The sequence below is a fragment of the Heterodontus francisci genome, chromosome 3 (assembly GCF_036365525.1).
Source record: "Heterodontus francisci isolate sHetFra1 chromosome 3, sHetFra1.hap1, whole genome shotgun sequence".
Lineage (NCBI taxonomy): Eukaryota > Metazoa > Chordata > Chondrichthyes > Heterodontiformes > Heterodontidae > Heterodontus > Heterodontus francisci.
The window spans coordinates 205079793-205095729 of NC_090373.1; the positions used below are offsets into that span (position 1 = coordinate 205079793).

General features: G+C 45.6%; 1 protein-coding gene across 1 annotated transcript in view; it reads left to right on the plus strand.

Moving 5' to 3' along the window:
• Positions 1-2186: 2186 nt before the first annotated feature.
• The window catches only part of lrrc73 (leucine rich repeat containing 73), a 550518-nt gene continuing 536767 nt past the window's right edge, over positions 2187-15937 (plus strand). The window contains exon 1 of the mRNA XM_068028166.1: positions 2187-2489. Coding sequence (XP_067884267.1) covers positions 2218-2489 — 272 coding nt within the window. The 5' untranslated portion in view covers positions 2187-2217. The remainder of the gene's footprint in view (positions 2490-15937) is intronic.

The window sequence follows — 15937 nt, forward strand, 5'->3', positions numbered from 1 at the left end:
ATTTAAAATCTAACAAGTTATAGGAGCAGCAATACGTCAGTCAGCCCCTTGTGCCATCATTCCATGAGGACATGGTTGATCTGTATCTTAACTCCATCTACTTGGTTCCATAACCCTTGATACTCTTGCATAACAAAAATCTCTCTCAGTTTTGAAATTTTGAAATGGTCTAGCCTTAACAGCTTTTGTAGCAAGAAACTTCCATATTTCCAATATCCTTTGTATGAAAAATTGTTTCCTGACATCACCCTGACTGACCAAGCTCTAATTTTAAGGTTTTGCCTCTTTTTCTGGACTCCCCCACCAGAGGAAATATTTACTCTTTCTCCCTCCCTCTCAAATTCTTTAATAACCTTAAACATCTCAATTACATCACACCTTAATCTTCTATACACAAGGGAATACAAACCTAGTTTATGCAATGTCTTCTCATAATTTTACCCTTTTGCATTCTGGTAAATCTGTGCTATACTCTTTCCAAGGCCCATATAACCTTCCTGAGGTGCAAGGCCCAGAAGTGAACACAGTACTCTGGATGGAGTATAAGGAGAGTTTTATACAGTGTAAAATAACTTACGCTCCTTTGTATTCCAGCCAGGAGCAATGTGAGGCTCGGGTGATTTTAACCCCCATGCCCAATTTGTCCCCAGTCAGTTGCTTGCCCAAAGCCAGTAGGAAATGGCAGCTGGCTGGTGGGTGAGAGGAACACTGGTATGGCTACAGTTTCACATAAGTAGATGTAGCACAGCCTCTACCAGTGAACATCAACGCAAGCTCGAGGAACAGCATCTCATCTACCGATTAGGCACACTACAGCCTGCCGGACTGAACATTGAGTTCAATAATTTCAGAGCATGACAGCCCCCCATTTTACTTTCATTTCTAGTTATTTTTTCTTTTTTTACATTTTTTACAATCTTTTTTTTTTGCATTTATTTCATTTCATCTTAGTTTGTTCAGTTTGCTTACCCACTGTTTTTTTTTCAGGTTTGCACTTACTGCTGTTCAATTCTTTTGGGCCTCCTTATCTCGAGAGACAATGGATACGCGCCTGGAGGTGGTCAGTGGTTTGTGAAGCAGCGCCTGGAGTGGCTATAAAGGCCAATTCTGGAGTGACAGGCTCTTCCACAGGTGCTGCAGAGAAATTTGTTTGTTGGGGCTGTTGCACAGTTGGCTCTCCCCTTGCGCCTCTGTCTGTTCAATATTCAGTCCGTTAACACCTAATCTGTACTAATGCTTTGTCTTTCAACACACTATTAACATATTGTTTGCCTTTGCTCCATGACCTTTTGGTCAGCTATGTGGCCTTGTCCAATCGACACCTTCTCCTTTGTTATCTCTTGCCCTACCCCCACCTCACTTGCTTATAACCTGTGACTTTTCTAATATTTGTCAGTTCCGAAGAAGGGTCACTGACCTGAATCGTTAACTCTGCTTCTCTTTCCACAGATGCTGCCAGACCTGCTGAGTGGTTCCAGCATTTCTTGTTTTTATCCCTATCAGCCTATGCTGATCAGGGGGCATAAAATTTCTTGACTAACAGATAATTGAATTCACCCAGGTGATCAGACCCTTCAAGCCATGGGTGCTCACGAGGTAAATGGGGGACTTGTTAGCAGTAGCCTGAAGATGTTTGGGGCTTCAGTGTTGTTGGTTGTTTTGGTTTTTGCTATATTTTCTATCTTGAAAATCTTAAATATATTTTAAAGTAATGAATAAAATGGTCACATTACATACATTACTCATAGCAAATTCAAGAAAGCTTCTTTATTATCAGTTTGGTTAATAACGTGTATCATAACAAAACAGTCTGCCAAATGTTTGAGAGGAGACAAGAACCATCAAAAACAAGTGAGAGCAATCCAGCTATTTTGTTAACGCACGAATTCCTTTCTGCGCTGGCTGAGATGATCGAGTTTTCTGCGGAGGATTACAGTCACCGTGACGATTGCTCTGCTGTTTGCACAGTGTCCAAACGGTGTTGAAAACCAAATCCAACAGACTAAAAATAGGCAAAACAAAGGTTTGAAATTCAAATGCAACTGCGTTACATTTGACTTCGATTGCAAACAAAATACAAGAGTGCTGCAATTGTGTTTGTTTGTTTGGGGAAGGGAGGCGGGAATGAATTTGCCACCTGGAGACGCTGTGTCCATAGTAACGGGCAGCTGATTGCGGTGCGGAAAGAAACACTGCACTGGCTCCGGGCGGAGGGCGATGTTGTCCGGATCCATCCAGATCTCCGGAGAGACGCTCTCCTCGGCGGAGGTGAAAGATATCTGTGATTCTCTGAAGGCGAACTCGGTGCGGCTGCTGTCTCTGAGGGGCTGTCAGATCTCAGACCGCGATTTCCACCGTATCAGCCGGCATGTGGCGGATTGTCAGTCCCTGGCTCAGCTTAACCTCAACCTCGGAGTAGTCAGTAACCTCAACCGAGTTAAACAGCTGGCAGAGGCACTGGCATCCAATAGATCCATCCATTCTCTGTTGTAAGTATTGGAGCTTTGGACTGGAATTATAAAAGGGATGGAATGGAGTCAGAATTTCAGAAAAAAAATAATTTTATTATTTGAGTGACAGTATATATTGACCCACTGTGTATTTGTAGACAGCTGATTGGTCCACTGTTTATTTGTAGAAAGTTGATTGGTCGTCCGTGAACTTGTAGACAGCTGATTGATCCACTGTATGTTTGGAGCAAGCTGATTCGTCGACTGTGTATTTTTAGACAGCTGATTGGGCCACTGTATATTTGCAGAAAGCTGATTGGTCCACTGTGTAGCTGTAGACAGCTGATTGGCATCAGGTGGCAGGACCGTATCTCCAACACAGAAGTCCTCGAGGCAGCCAACATCCCCAGCATATACACCCTACTGAGCCAGCGGCACTTGAGATGGCTTGGCCATGTGAGCCGCATGGAAGATGGCAGGATCCCCAAGGTCACATTGTACAGCGAGCTCGTCACTGGTGTCAGACCCACCGGCCGTCCATGTCTCCGCTTTAAAGATGTCTGCAAACGCGACATGAAGCCCTGTGACATTGATCACAAGTCGTGGGAGTCAGTTGCCAGCGATCGCCAGAGGTGGCGGACAGCCATAAAGGTGGGGCTAAAGTATGGCGAGTCAAAGAGACTTAGCAGTTGGCAGGAAAAAAGACAGAAGCGCAAGGGGAGAGCCAACTGTGTAACAATCCCGACAGCAAATTGTATCTGCAGCACCTGTGGAAGAGCCTGTCACTCTAGAATTGGCCTTTATAGCCACTCCAGGCGCTGCTCCACACACCACTGACCACCTCCAGGTGCTTACCCATTGTCTCTCAAGACAAGGAGGCCAAAGAAGAAGATGATTGGTCCACTGTGTATTTGTAGACAGCTAATTAGTCGACTGTGTATTTGTAGACAGCTGATTAGTCGACTGTGTATTTGTAGACAGCTGATGGGTCCAATGAGTATTTGTAGAAATCTAATTGGTCGACTGTGTATTTGTAGGAAGCTAATTGGTCCACTGTGTATTTGTGGACAGCTGAGTGTTCCTTTGTGTATTTGTAGAAAGCTGATTTGTCGACTGTGTAATTTTAGACAGCTGATTGGGCTGCTGTGTATTTGTAGAAAGATGATTGGGCCGCTGTGTATTTGTAGAAAGCGGATTGGTCCACTGTGTATTTGTAGAAAGCTGATTGGCCCACTGTGTATTTGTAGAAAGCTGGTTGACCCACTGTGTACTTGTAGACAGCTGATTAGCCCACTGTGTTTTTGTAGACAGCTTATTGGCCCACTGTGTTTGTAGACAGCTGATTGGCCCACTGTGCATTCTTAGAAAGCTGATTGGCCCACAGTGGACTTGTCCATTTGCAGTGAACTTGATTGGCCCATAGAATCGTTAGAACAGAAGGAGGTCATTGGACTCATCGTATGCCTGCCTGCTCTCTGCAAGATCAGTTCTGCCATTCACACTTAACTGCCTTTTCCTCAAAACCCTGCATTTTTTTCTCATCCGATAATTATCCAATTCCCTTTGGAAAATCTACCTGTATGATCCGCTCAGGCAGTGCATTTGTGATCCTAACCACTTACTGCATAAAAAACTTTTTCTTATGTCGCCTTTGTTTCTTTTGCCAATCACCTTGCATCTATATCCTCTGGTTCTCAACCACCCCACCAAAGGAAACAATTTCTCTCTATCTATTCATGATTTTGAACACCTCTATCAAATCTCCTCTTAATCTTCTCTTCTCCAAGGTGAATAATCCTACCTTTTCCAATCTATCCTCATAATTGAAGTCTCTTATTCCTGGAACCATTCTCATAAATCTTTTCTGCAGCCTCTCTGAAGCCTTCACATCCTTCCTAAAGTGTAGTGCCCGGAACTGGACACAATACTCCATTTGAGGCTGAACCAGTGTTTTATAAAAGTTCATCAGAACTTTTTTGCTTTTAGAGAGTCATAGAGTAGAGAGATACAGCACTGAAACAGGCCCTTCTGCCCACTGAGTCTGTGCTGACCATCAACCACCCATTTATACTAATCCTACATTAATCCCATATTCCCTACCACATCTCCTCCTACATTAATCCCATATTCCCTACCATTCTCCTACTTTTGTACTCTTATGCCCCTATTTATAAAACCCAGAATCCCATAATCCCTTTTTAACTACATTCTCAATTTGCCATGCCACTTTCAAAGATTTGTGTGCATTTATCCCCAGGTCTGTCTGTTCCTGTACCAGCTTTTAGTTTATCTTGCCACTCCTCATTCTTTTTTCCAAAATGTATCACTTCATATTTCTCTGCATTAAATTTCATCTGCGAATGGCCACCTATTCCACCAGCTTGTCTATGTCCTCTGCGGTGGATGCCGGGACATTGAGTAAATTTAAGGAGGAGATAGACAGATTTTTAATTAGTAAAATGTTGCAGGGTTGTGGAGAACGGGCAGGAAAGTGGAGTTGAGGCTGAGATGAGATCAGCCATGATCGTACTGAATGGTGGAGCAGGCTCGAGGGGCTGAATTGCCTACTCCTGCTCCTAGTCCTTATGATCTTATGACCTTATGACCTTATCACTAGCAACAGCAACAACAATGTATTATATAGTGCCTTTAACGTTACAAATTGTCCCAAGGTGCTTTACAGGAGCATTATAATGCTCCCCCACTGATACTTCTACCACTTGTCTGGCTTCATTCCCTAGGATTAGGTCCAGTACTGCCCCTTGTAGGACTTTCTACGTACTGGCTCAAAAAGCTCTCCTGTATGCATTATTTTAAGAATTCCGCCCCCTTTAAGCCTTTTGCACTCAGACTATCCCAGTTGATATTGGGGAAGTTGAAATCCCCTACTATTATTACCCTGTTATTTTTCACCTCTGAGATTTGCCTACATATCTGATCCTCTATCTCTCCCCGACTGTTTGGAGGCCTGTAGTACACTCCCAGTCAAGTGATTGCCCCCTTCTTGTTTTTAAGTTCTACCCATATGGCCTCATTTGAGGAACCTTCTAAGATATCACCCTTCCTTACTGCAGTAATTGACACCTTGATCAACAGTGCAATGCCACCTCCTCTTTTACCCTCTCCCCTGTCATGCCTGAAGATTCTATACCCTGGAATATTGAGCTGCCAGTCCTGCCCTTCCCTCAACCATGTCTCTGTGATAGCAATAATATCATAATGCCATGTGCTAATCAGCGCCCTCAATTCATCTGCCTTACATGAGTGCAGTCTGTGAACATTACAACCTATGGTTCTCTGGCAATGGTGCCAGAACCTATGGCTCTCTGGGCCTGCCTGTGAGAGTCCATCCTGAAGCGGACATACTTGCCGTCTGGTGCAGGGCATTGGTGACCTCCCTGATGCAGCAGTGCACTGCTGACTTTGTGACCCCACAAAGGTCTCTGGTGGGCCCCTAAAAGGCTGCAGAGACATCAGGCTTGGGAACCGCTGCCACTATGAGGAACAAAGGCATGGGATGTCCGCCGAAGCCCATGGGCTGCAGGTCATCCTTGAGCAGGGCACAGAGACGTGTCACCACCCTCTCTATATGCGCAATCTCCTCTGACACTGGTGCTCTGACATCTGATGGCATGTCATGTGGGGCCTGTAGATGCACAGCAAACGTAATGCGGAGCTCCCCTTGGGGGCTGCTGCTCACGTCCAGGGGCCTCTACGTGGATCGCACCTGCCTGTTGGTATTGCCTCTGGCGCATACGGATTCTCACGTGCTGAGGATCACACAATGTAGGATGAGCCATACCTATTTCCATGTGATAAATAAAGTTGAACCCTACATGTATTCGAAGGTTCCTAACAGGGCAGGAATTGGTGTTGACAGGTACATCAGCTGTTTTCCTGATTCAACTATGTGACGTGACATGGCATTGCCCATCTTGGCCAACACTCAGAGTGGCACAGCATGACCGCATCAAGATCCTACCAGCTTGATCGATTGCCTCCACCAGCCATTTAACCTTAATGCTCCTGCCCTTTCTGGCACCATGCCCACACACAGGGTGCTTAGTGTGCCATTGCCCCCTCACAAACACAGAGCATACACTGTTAACAGAAGGATGGTACACGGTACCTCACCCCAGTAATCCCAGAACCCCTCCCTTTAAGAATGCGGAGTGAGACCCCTGAATATCCCCCCTCCCTCCTCCCTTTAGGAATGCAGCGTTAGACTCGTGTATATCCCCCTCCCTCCTCCGTTCCGTAATGCAGAGTGAGACCCCCGAATAACAGAACTTACCTTCGCTGGTGACAACACCTGCCTCTGAGAACGTGCCGGCTTTTCAAATTGTGAACGGGACGGCATGTGACGGCTGCCCATTCAGCGAAAAATCCGGAAGTGTCAATGGAGAGGCGGTGGGCTGCATAATCAGCAAAGGCAAGTACTCTTTACCGTATCCAAATTGTGGTGCCGCCGCCGTGCAGCGGGGGGAGGGGGGCTGCACTGAGGTCCCGCTGCTGCTGGTAATATGCGTCGGGCCCTTCTCAAAGTCGCGGTTTGTGGCGGGCCTCTCCCTACAGCATTTTACTAGCCCTCGCGCCGTGACCCACGGTGTCAAGGGGCCGGTAAAATCCAGCCCAGGATTTGAGATGTGATCTCACCAATGCCCTGTATAACTGAAGCATAACATCCTTACTTTTATTTTCAATTCCTCTCATAATAAAGGATATCATTCCTTTAGCCTTCTTTATTGCTTGCTGTACCTGCATACTAACGGTTTGGGAACACCTGGATCCCTCCGCACCTCAGAGTTCTTCAGTCGTTCTCCGTTTTTATTTATCCAGCCAAAGTGAACAACTTTACATTTTCCCACATTATACTCCATCTTCCAGATTTTTGCCCACTCACTCAACCTATCTATATCAGTCTGCAAGCTCCTTCTGTCCTCTTCATGACATACATTCCTACCTATCTTTGTGTCGCCTGCAAATTTAGCTATTGTGCCATTGCTCCCCACGTCTAAATCATTGATATAAATTGGAAAAAGTTGAGGCACCAGCACAGACCCCTGCGGGACTCCACTCGTCACATCCTGCCAATCAGAAAAGGACCCATTTATGCACACTGTCTTTTTTCTGTCAGCCAGCCAATCTTCTATCCATGCGAATATGTCACACTATGAGCTCCTACTTTCCGCAATAACCTTTTATCGAGTCATAGAGTTATACAGCACAGAAACAGGCCCTTCAGCCCATCGTGTCTATGCCAGCCACCAAGCACCGAACTATTCTATTCCCATTTTCCAGCACTTGGCCCATAGCCTTGTATGCTATGGCGTTTCAAGTGCTCATCTAATTACTTCTTAAATGTTGTGAGGGTTCCTACCTCTATCACCACTTCAGACAGTGTGTTCCAGATTCCAACCACCCTCTGGGTGGAAAAATGTTTCCTCAGATCCCCTCTAAACCTCCTGCCCCTTACCTTTAATCTATGCCCCCTGGTTATTGACACATCCGCTAAGGGAAAAAGTTTCTTCCTATTTACCCTATCAATGCTCCTCATAATTTTGTCTCCTTCAATCAGGTACCACCTCAGCCTTCTCTGCTCTAAGGAAAATAACCCAAGCCTATCCAGTCTCTCTTCATAGCTGAAATACTCAGCCCAGGCAACATCCTGGTGAATCTCCTCTGCACCCTCTGCAGTGCAATCACATCCTTCCTATAGTGTGGTGACCAGAACTGCACACAGTACTCCAGCTGTGGCCTAACTAGCATTTTATACAGCTCCATCATGAACCTCCCTGCTCTTATATTCTATGCCTCGGCTAATAAAGGCAAGTACCCCATATGCCTTCCTAACCACTTTATCTACCTGTGCTGCTGCCTTCAGTGATCTATGGACAAGTACACCAAGGTCCCTCTGACCCTCTGTACTTGCTAGGGTCCTACCATCCATTGTATATTCTCTTGCCTTGTTAGTCCTCCCAAAATGCATCACCTCACACTTGTCAGGATTAAATTCCATTTGCCACTGCTCTGCCTATCTTACCAGCCCATCTATATCGTCCTGTAATCTAAGGCTTTCCTCCTCACTATTTACACCACCAATTTTTGTGTGATCTGCGAGCTCACTGATCAGATCTCCTATATTCACGTCTAAACCATTAATGTACACAACAAACAGCAAGGGTCCCAGCACCGATCCTTGCGGTACACCACTGATCACAGGCTTCCAATCGCAAAAACTTTCCTCGACCATCACCCTCTGCCTCCTGCCACTCAGCCAATTTTGGATCCACTTTGCCAAATTGCCCATTGTGGCAACTTATCAAATGCCTTTTGGAAATCCTAGTTTAATACATTAACGGACTCCCCTTCATTCACAGCACATGTTACTCCTTCAAAGAACGCCAATAAATTGGTTAAACACGATCTCCCTTTCACAAAACCATGCTGACTATTCCCGATTACCTTGAGTTTTTCTAAGTGTTTTAGTTTAGTTTAGAGATACAGCACTGAAACAGGCCCTTCGGCCCACCGAGTCTGTGCCGACCATCAACCACCCATTTATACTAATCCTACACTAATCCCATATTCCTACCATATCCCCACCTGTCCCTATATTTCCCTACCACCTACCTATACTAGGGGCAATTTATAATGGCCAATTAACCTATCAACCCAGCTCTAGCCTCATTAATGATCGATTGTAATGCCTTCCCCATGACAGACATCAAGCTATCTGGCCTCGAGTTACCTGTTTTCTGCCTTCCCCACTTCTTGAATAGAGGGGTTATATTTTCTATTTTCCAGAATCAAGCAAATTTTGAAAAGTTAACACCAACGCATCTACTACCTCATTAGCCACCTCTTTTAAGACCCTCGGATGAAGCCTATCAGCACCCAGGGACTTCTCAGCCCGCAGCTCAATCAGTTTGGTCAGGACTGCTTCCCTGGTGATTGTAATTTCACCAAGTTCCTCTCTTCCTTCCACCTCTTGATTTACAGCTATTACTGGAATGTTTTTGTATCCTCTATAATGAAGACAGAGGCAAAATATTTATTTGTTTTATCTACCATTTCCTTATTATCTACAATTCACTCCCCATTCTCACTCTCTAAAGGAGCAACACTTACTTTACTTACTCTTTTCCTTTTTAAATACCTATAGAAACTCTTCCTATACGCATTTACATTTCCAGCTAGCTTCCTCTCATACTCTAATTTCTCTCTCCTGATTGACCTGTTAGTCATTCGATACCGTTCTTAATATTCTGACCAATCATCTGACCTGCCACTCGTCTTTGTGCAATTATATGCTTTTTCCTTACGTTTGATGCTTTCCTTAACTTCTTCAGTTAACCATGGATGATGGGTCTTCCCCTTAGAATTTTTCTTTAGAGTAGCAATCTTCTTCTTTTTCTCTTCTTCTTCTTTGGCCTCCTTGTCTCGGGAGACAATGGGTAAGCGCCTGGAGGTGGACAGTGGTTTGTGGAGCAGCGCCTGGAGTGGCTATAAAAGCCAATACTAGAGTGACAGGTTCTTCCACAGGTGCTGCAGAAAAAGTTGGTTGTCGGGGCTGTTACACAGTTGGCTCTCCCCTTGCGCTTCTGTCTTTTTTCCTGCCAACTGCTAAGTCTCTTTGACTCTCCACGCTTTAGCCCCACCTTTATGGCTGCCCGCCAGCTCTGGCGATCGCTGGCAACTGACTCCCACGACTTGTTATCAATGTCACAGGACTTCATGTCGCGTTTGCAGATGTCTTTAAAGTGGAGACATGGACGGCTGGTGGGGATGATACCAGTGGTGAGCTCGCTGTACAATGTGTCCTTGGGGATCCTGCCATCTTCCATGCGGCTTACATGGCCAAGCCATCTCAAGCGCCGCTGACTCAGTAGTGTGTATAAGCTGGGGATGTTGGCCGCCTCGAGGACTTATATACTTATACAATATACAATATACTTATAGAAACATAGAAAATAGGAGCAGAAGTAGGCCATTCGGCCCTTCGGGCCTGCTCTGTCATTCAAAAAAGTTCATGGCTTATTGTCTAATTCATTACCCTGTTCCCGCTTTCTCCCCATATCCCTTGATCCCTTATCCTGAGTATTCTGAAATATCCCCTTGAATGTCTGCCACTGCTTCCCTATTGATCTATCTCCTAGCCTAGGAACCCAGTTCACTTCAGCTAGCTCAGCTTTTATGTCCACATAGTTGCTCCTATTTAAGTTTAAAATACTAGTCTTAGACTCACTCTTCTCTATTTCAAACTGGATGTAAAATTCAGTCAAATTGTGGTTGCTGCTACCTCGAGGTGCCTTTACTCTGAGGTCATTAATTAAGCAATTAAGCAATATTACACAATACCGAGTACAATATAACCTGCTCTCTGGTTGTTTTCAGGATGTGCTGCTCTAAGAAACTATCTCAAAAGCATTCTATGAACTCCTCATCCAGGCTACCATTGCCAATCTGATATTTTCAGTCTATATGTAGATTTAAATCACGCATTGTTACTGCAGTCCCTTTATCACAAACAGCCAATATTTCTTCTCATATACTTTGTCCTACATAATGGTTACTGTTAGGGGGCCTGTAAACCACTCCCACTGGTGACTTTTCCCTACTATTCCTTATCACCACCCAAACTGATTGTACTTACTGATCTCCTGTAGGTGGTGGTGTTCCTATGCAAATGCTGTCCTTGTCCTTCTAGGTGGTAGAGGTCGCGGGTTTGGAAAGTGCTGCCTAAGGAGCCTTGGTGCGTTGCTGCAGTGCATCTTGTAGATGGTACACACAGCTTCGGTGGTGGAGGGAGTGAATGTTTGTGGATGGGGTGCCAATCAAATGGGCTGCTTTGTCCTGTATGGTGTTGAGCTTCTTGAGTGTTGTTGGAGCTGCACCCATCCAGGCAAGTGGAGAGTATTCCAACACACTCCTGACTTGTGCCTTGTAGATAGTGGACAGACTTCAGGGAGTCAGGAGGTGAGTTACTTGCCATGGATTCTTAGCCTCTGACCTGCTCTTGCAGCCATGATATTTATATGGCTACTCCAGTTCCATTTCTGGTTAATGGTAACCACCAGAACGTCGATAGTGGAGGATTCAGCAATCGTAATGCCATTGAATGTCAAGGGGAGATGGTTAGATTCTCTCTTATTGGAGATGGTCATTGCCTGGCACTTGTGTGGCGTGAATGTTACTTGACACTTATCAGCCCAAAGCGGGATGTTATCTAAGTCTTGCTGCATTTCTACACGGACTGAGGAGTCACGAATGGTGCTGAGCATTCCCACTTCTGAACTTATGATTGAAGGAAGATGAAGCAGCTGAAGATGGTTGGGCCTAGGACACTACCCTGAGGAACTCCTGCAGTGATGTCCTGGAGCTGAGATGATTGACCTCCGACAACCAAAACCACCTTCCTTTGCTCTAGGTATGACTCTAACCAGTGGAGAGTTTCCCCCCTGATTCCCATTGATTCCAGCTTTGCTAGGGCTCGTTGTTGTCATGGTCAGTCACTTTCACCTCACCTCTTGAGTTCAGCTCTTTTGTCCATGTTTGGACCAAAGCTGTAATGAGGTCAGGAGCTGAGTGGCCCTGGCGGAACCCAAACTGAGCGTCACTGAGCAGGTTATTGCTAAGCAAGTGCCGCTTGATGGCACTGTTGATGACACCTTCCATCACTTTACTGATGATTGAGATGACTGATGGGGCGGTAATTGGCCGTGTTGGACTTGTCCTGCTTTTTGTGTACAGCACATAACTGAGCAATTTTCCACATTGCAGGGTAGATGCCAGTGCTGTAGCTGCACTGAAACAGCTTGGCTAGGTGCGCGGCTAGTTCTGGAGCACAGGTCTGCAGTACTATTGCCGGAATGTTGTCAGGGCCCATAGCCTTTGCAGTATCCAGTGCCTTCAGTCGTTTCTTGATACCACGTGGAGTGATTCGAATTGGCTGAAGTCTGGCATCTGTGATGCTGGGGACTTCAGGAGGAGGCCGAGATAGATCATCAACTCGGCACTTCTTTGTGAAGATTGTTGCAAATGCTTCGGCCTTATCTTGTGCACTGATATGCTGGGCTCCCCCATCATTAAGGATGGGGATATTTGTGGAGCCAGCTCCTTCTGTTAGTTGTTTAATTGTCCACCACCATTCCCGACTGGATGTGGCAGGATGGCAGCACTTAAATCTGATCCGTTGGTGACGGGATAGTTTAACTCTGTCTGTTGCATGCTGCTTCCGCTGTTTAGCATGCAAATAGTACTGGGCTGTAGCTTCACCAGTTTGACACCTCATTTTTACCTATGTGTGGTGCTGCTCTTTATTGAACAAGGGTTAATGCCCTGGCTTGATGGTAATGGTAGAGTGGGGGATATGCCAGGCCATGAGGTTACAGATTGTGGTTGAGTGCAATTCTGCTGCTGTTGATGGCCTACAGTGCCTCATGGATGCTCAGTTTTGTGTTGCTAGATCTTTTCGAAATTAATCCCTTTTAGCATGGTGGTCGTGCCACACAACATGATGGAGGGTATCTTCAATGTGAAGACAGGACTTCATCTCCAGATGGACTGTGCAATGTTTACTCCTACCAATGCTGTCATGTACAGATGCATCTGCGACAGGCAGATTGGGGAGGACAAGGTCAAGTATGTTTTTCCCTCTTGTTGGTTCCCTCACCACCTGCCGCATACCCAGTCTAGCAGCTATGTCCTTTAGGACTCGTCCAGCTCGGTCAGTAATGGTGCTACCATGGCACTCTTGGTGATGGACATTGAAGTCCCCTACCCAGAGTACATTCTGCACCCTTGCCACTCTCTGTGCTTCCTCCCAGTGGTGTTCAACATGGAGGAGTACTGATTCATCAGCTGAAGGGGGCTGGTAGATGGTTGTCAGCAGGAGGTTTCCTTGCCATTGTTTGACCTGATACCATGAGACTTTATGGGGTCGATATTGAGGACTCCCAGGGCAGCTCCTTCCCGACTGTATTCCACTGTGCCACCACCTCTGCTGGGTTTGTCCTGCTGCTGGGACAGGACATACCCGTGGAGGGCGATGGCGGTGTCTGGGACTTTGTAAGGTATGATTCGGTGAGCATGATGATGTCAAGCTGTTGCTTGACAGCTCTCCCAACTTTGGCACAAGCCCCCCGATGTTGGGAAGGAGGACTCTCCAGGGTCATTGAGAATGGGTTTGCTGTTGTCGTTTCCGGTGCTTCGGTCGATGCCGGAAGGTCCGTCCAGTTTCATTCCTTATTGACTTCATAGCGGTTAGATCAACTGAGTAGCTTGCTAGGCCATTTTAGAGGGCACTTAAGATTCAATATGTAGAGTCACCTGTCGACTAGACCAGGTAAGGACAGTGTTATTGCCTTCCCTAAAGGACATTTGTGAACCAGCTGGGTTTTTATGACAGTCGACAATGGTTTCATGGCCATCATTAAACTAGCTTTTACTTTCAGTCTTTTATAAATTGAATTCAAATTCCATCTTCTGCCGTGGTGCGTTTCAAACCCACGTCCCCAGAGCAATACCCTGGGTCTCTGGGTTACTAGTCCAATGACAACACCACTACGCAACTGCCTCCCCCAACGTCCAGCGTGTGGTGAACAAGATTGGTGAGCTACAAACACAAATCACAAATGGGATATGATGTAGTGGCAATAACGGAAATGTGGCTTAAAACTGGCAAGGACTGGGCGCTTGATATACAACAATATAAAGTGCTCAGAAAAGATAGAGAAGGGGAAAAGGGAGGTGGCATAGCAGTCCTGATTAGGGAAGTATGTTATCTTCCTGGTGAGAGATTGTAGAGCTGTCAGATGCAGAGGGATCTGGGTGTCTCAGTGCATGAATCACAAAAGGCTAGGTTGCAGGTTCAGCAAGTAACTAGGAAAGCTCATCGAATGTTATTGTTTATTGCGAGGGGAATTGAATACAAAAGTAGGGAGGTTATAATTCAGTTATACAGGGCATTGGTGAGGCCACATCTGGAGTACTGTGTACAGTATTGGTCGTCTTATTTAAGGAAGGATGTGAATGCGTTGGAAGCAGTTCATAGAAGGTTTAGGAACATAGGAGCAGGAGGAGGCCATTTAGCCCATCAAGCCTGCCCCACCATTTCATATGATCATGGCTGATCTTCCACTTCATTACCTTTTTCCCCCACACTATCCTCATGTCCCCTTATGTCACTTGTATTTAGAAATCTGTCAATCTCTGCTTTAAACATACTCAATGACTGAGCTTCCACAGCCCTCTGGGGTAGAGAATTCCAAAGATTCACAACTCTCTGAGTAAAGAAATGTCTCCTTCTCTCGGTCATCTCTGTTCTAAGTAGCTTCCCCCTTATTTTGAAATTGTGTCCCCTGGTTCTAAACTCCCCAACCAGGTGAAACATCTTAGCTGCATCTACCCTGTCTATCCCTTTAAGTATTTTGTAGGTTTCAATGAAATCACCTCTCATTCTTCAAAACTCTAGAGAATACAGGCCCAATTTCCCCAATCTCTATTCATAGGACATCCCGGGAACAAGTCTGGTGAACCTTTGTTGCATTTACTATTTTGGAAAGATGTAAAGGTAACAGGGTTGGAGTGGTGGGTGATTTTAACTTTCCCAATATTGACTGGGATTCACTTAGTGCTAGGGGCTTGGATGGAGCAGAATTTGGAGCTTCCAGGAGGGCTTCTTGAAACAGTATGTAGATAGTCCAACTAGGGATGGAGCCATTCTGGACCTGGTATTGGGGAATGAGCCCGGCCAGGTGGTCGAAGTTTCAGTGGGGGAGCATTTCGGGAGCAGTGACCATAATTCCATAAGTTTTAAGGTACTTGTGGATAAGGATAAGAGTAGTCCTCGGGTTAAGGTGCTAAATTGGGGGAAGGCTAATTCTAACAACATTAGGCAGGAACTGAAGAATTTAGATTGGGGGCGGCTATTTGAGGGTAAATCAACATCTGACGTGGGAGTCTTTCAAACGTCAGCTGATTAGAATCCAGGACCAGCATGTTCCTGTGAGGAAGAAAGACAAGTTTGGCAAGTTTCGGGAAGCTTGGATAACACGGGATATTGTGAGCCTCGTCAAAAAGAAAAAGGAAGCATTTGTAAGGGCTAGATGGCTAGGAACAGCCGAAGCCCTTGAGGAATATAAAGACAGTAGGAAGGAAATTAAGCAAGGAGTTAGGAGGGCTAAAAGGGGTCATGAAAAGTCATTGGCAAACAGAATTAAGAAAAATCCCAAGGCTTTTTACACATATATAAAGAGCAAGAGGGTAACCAGGGAAAGGGTTGGCCCACTCAAGGACAGAGTTGGGAATCTATGCGTGGAGCCAGAGGAAATGGGTGAGGTGCTAAAGGAGTACTTTGCATCAGTATTCACCAAGGAGAAGGACTTGGTGGATGATGAGCCTAGGGAAGGGAGTGCAGATAGTCTCAGTCATCTCAATATCAAAAAGGATGAGGTGTTGGGTGTCTTGCAAAGCATTAAGGTAGA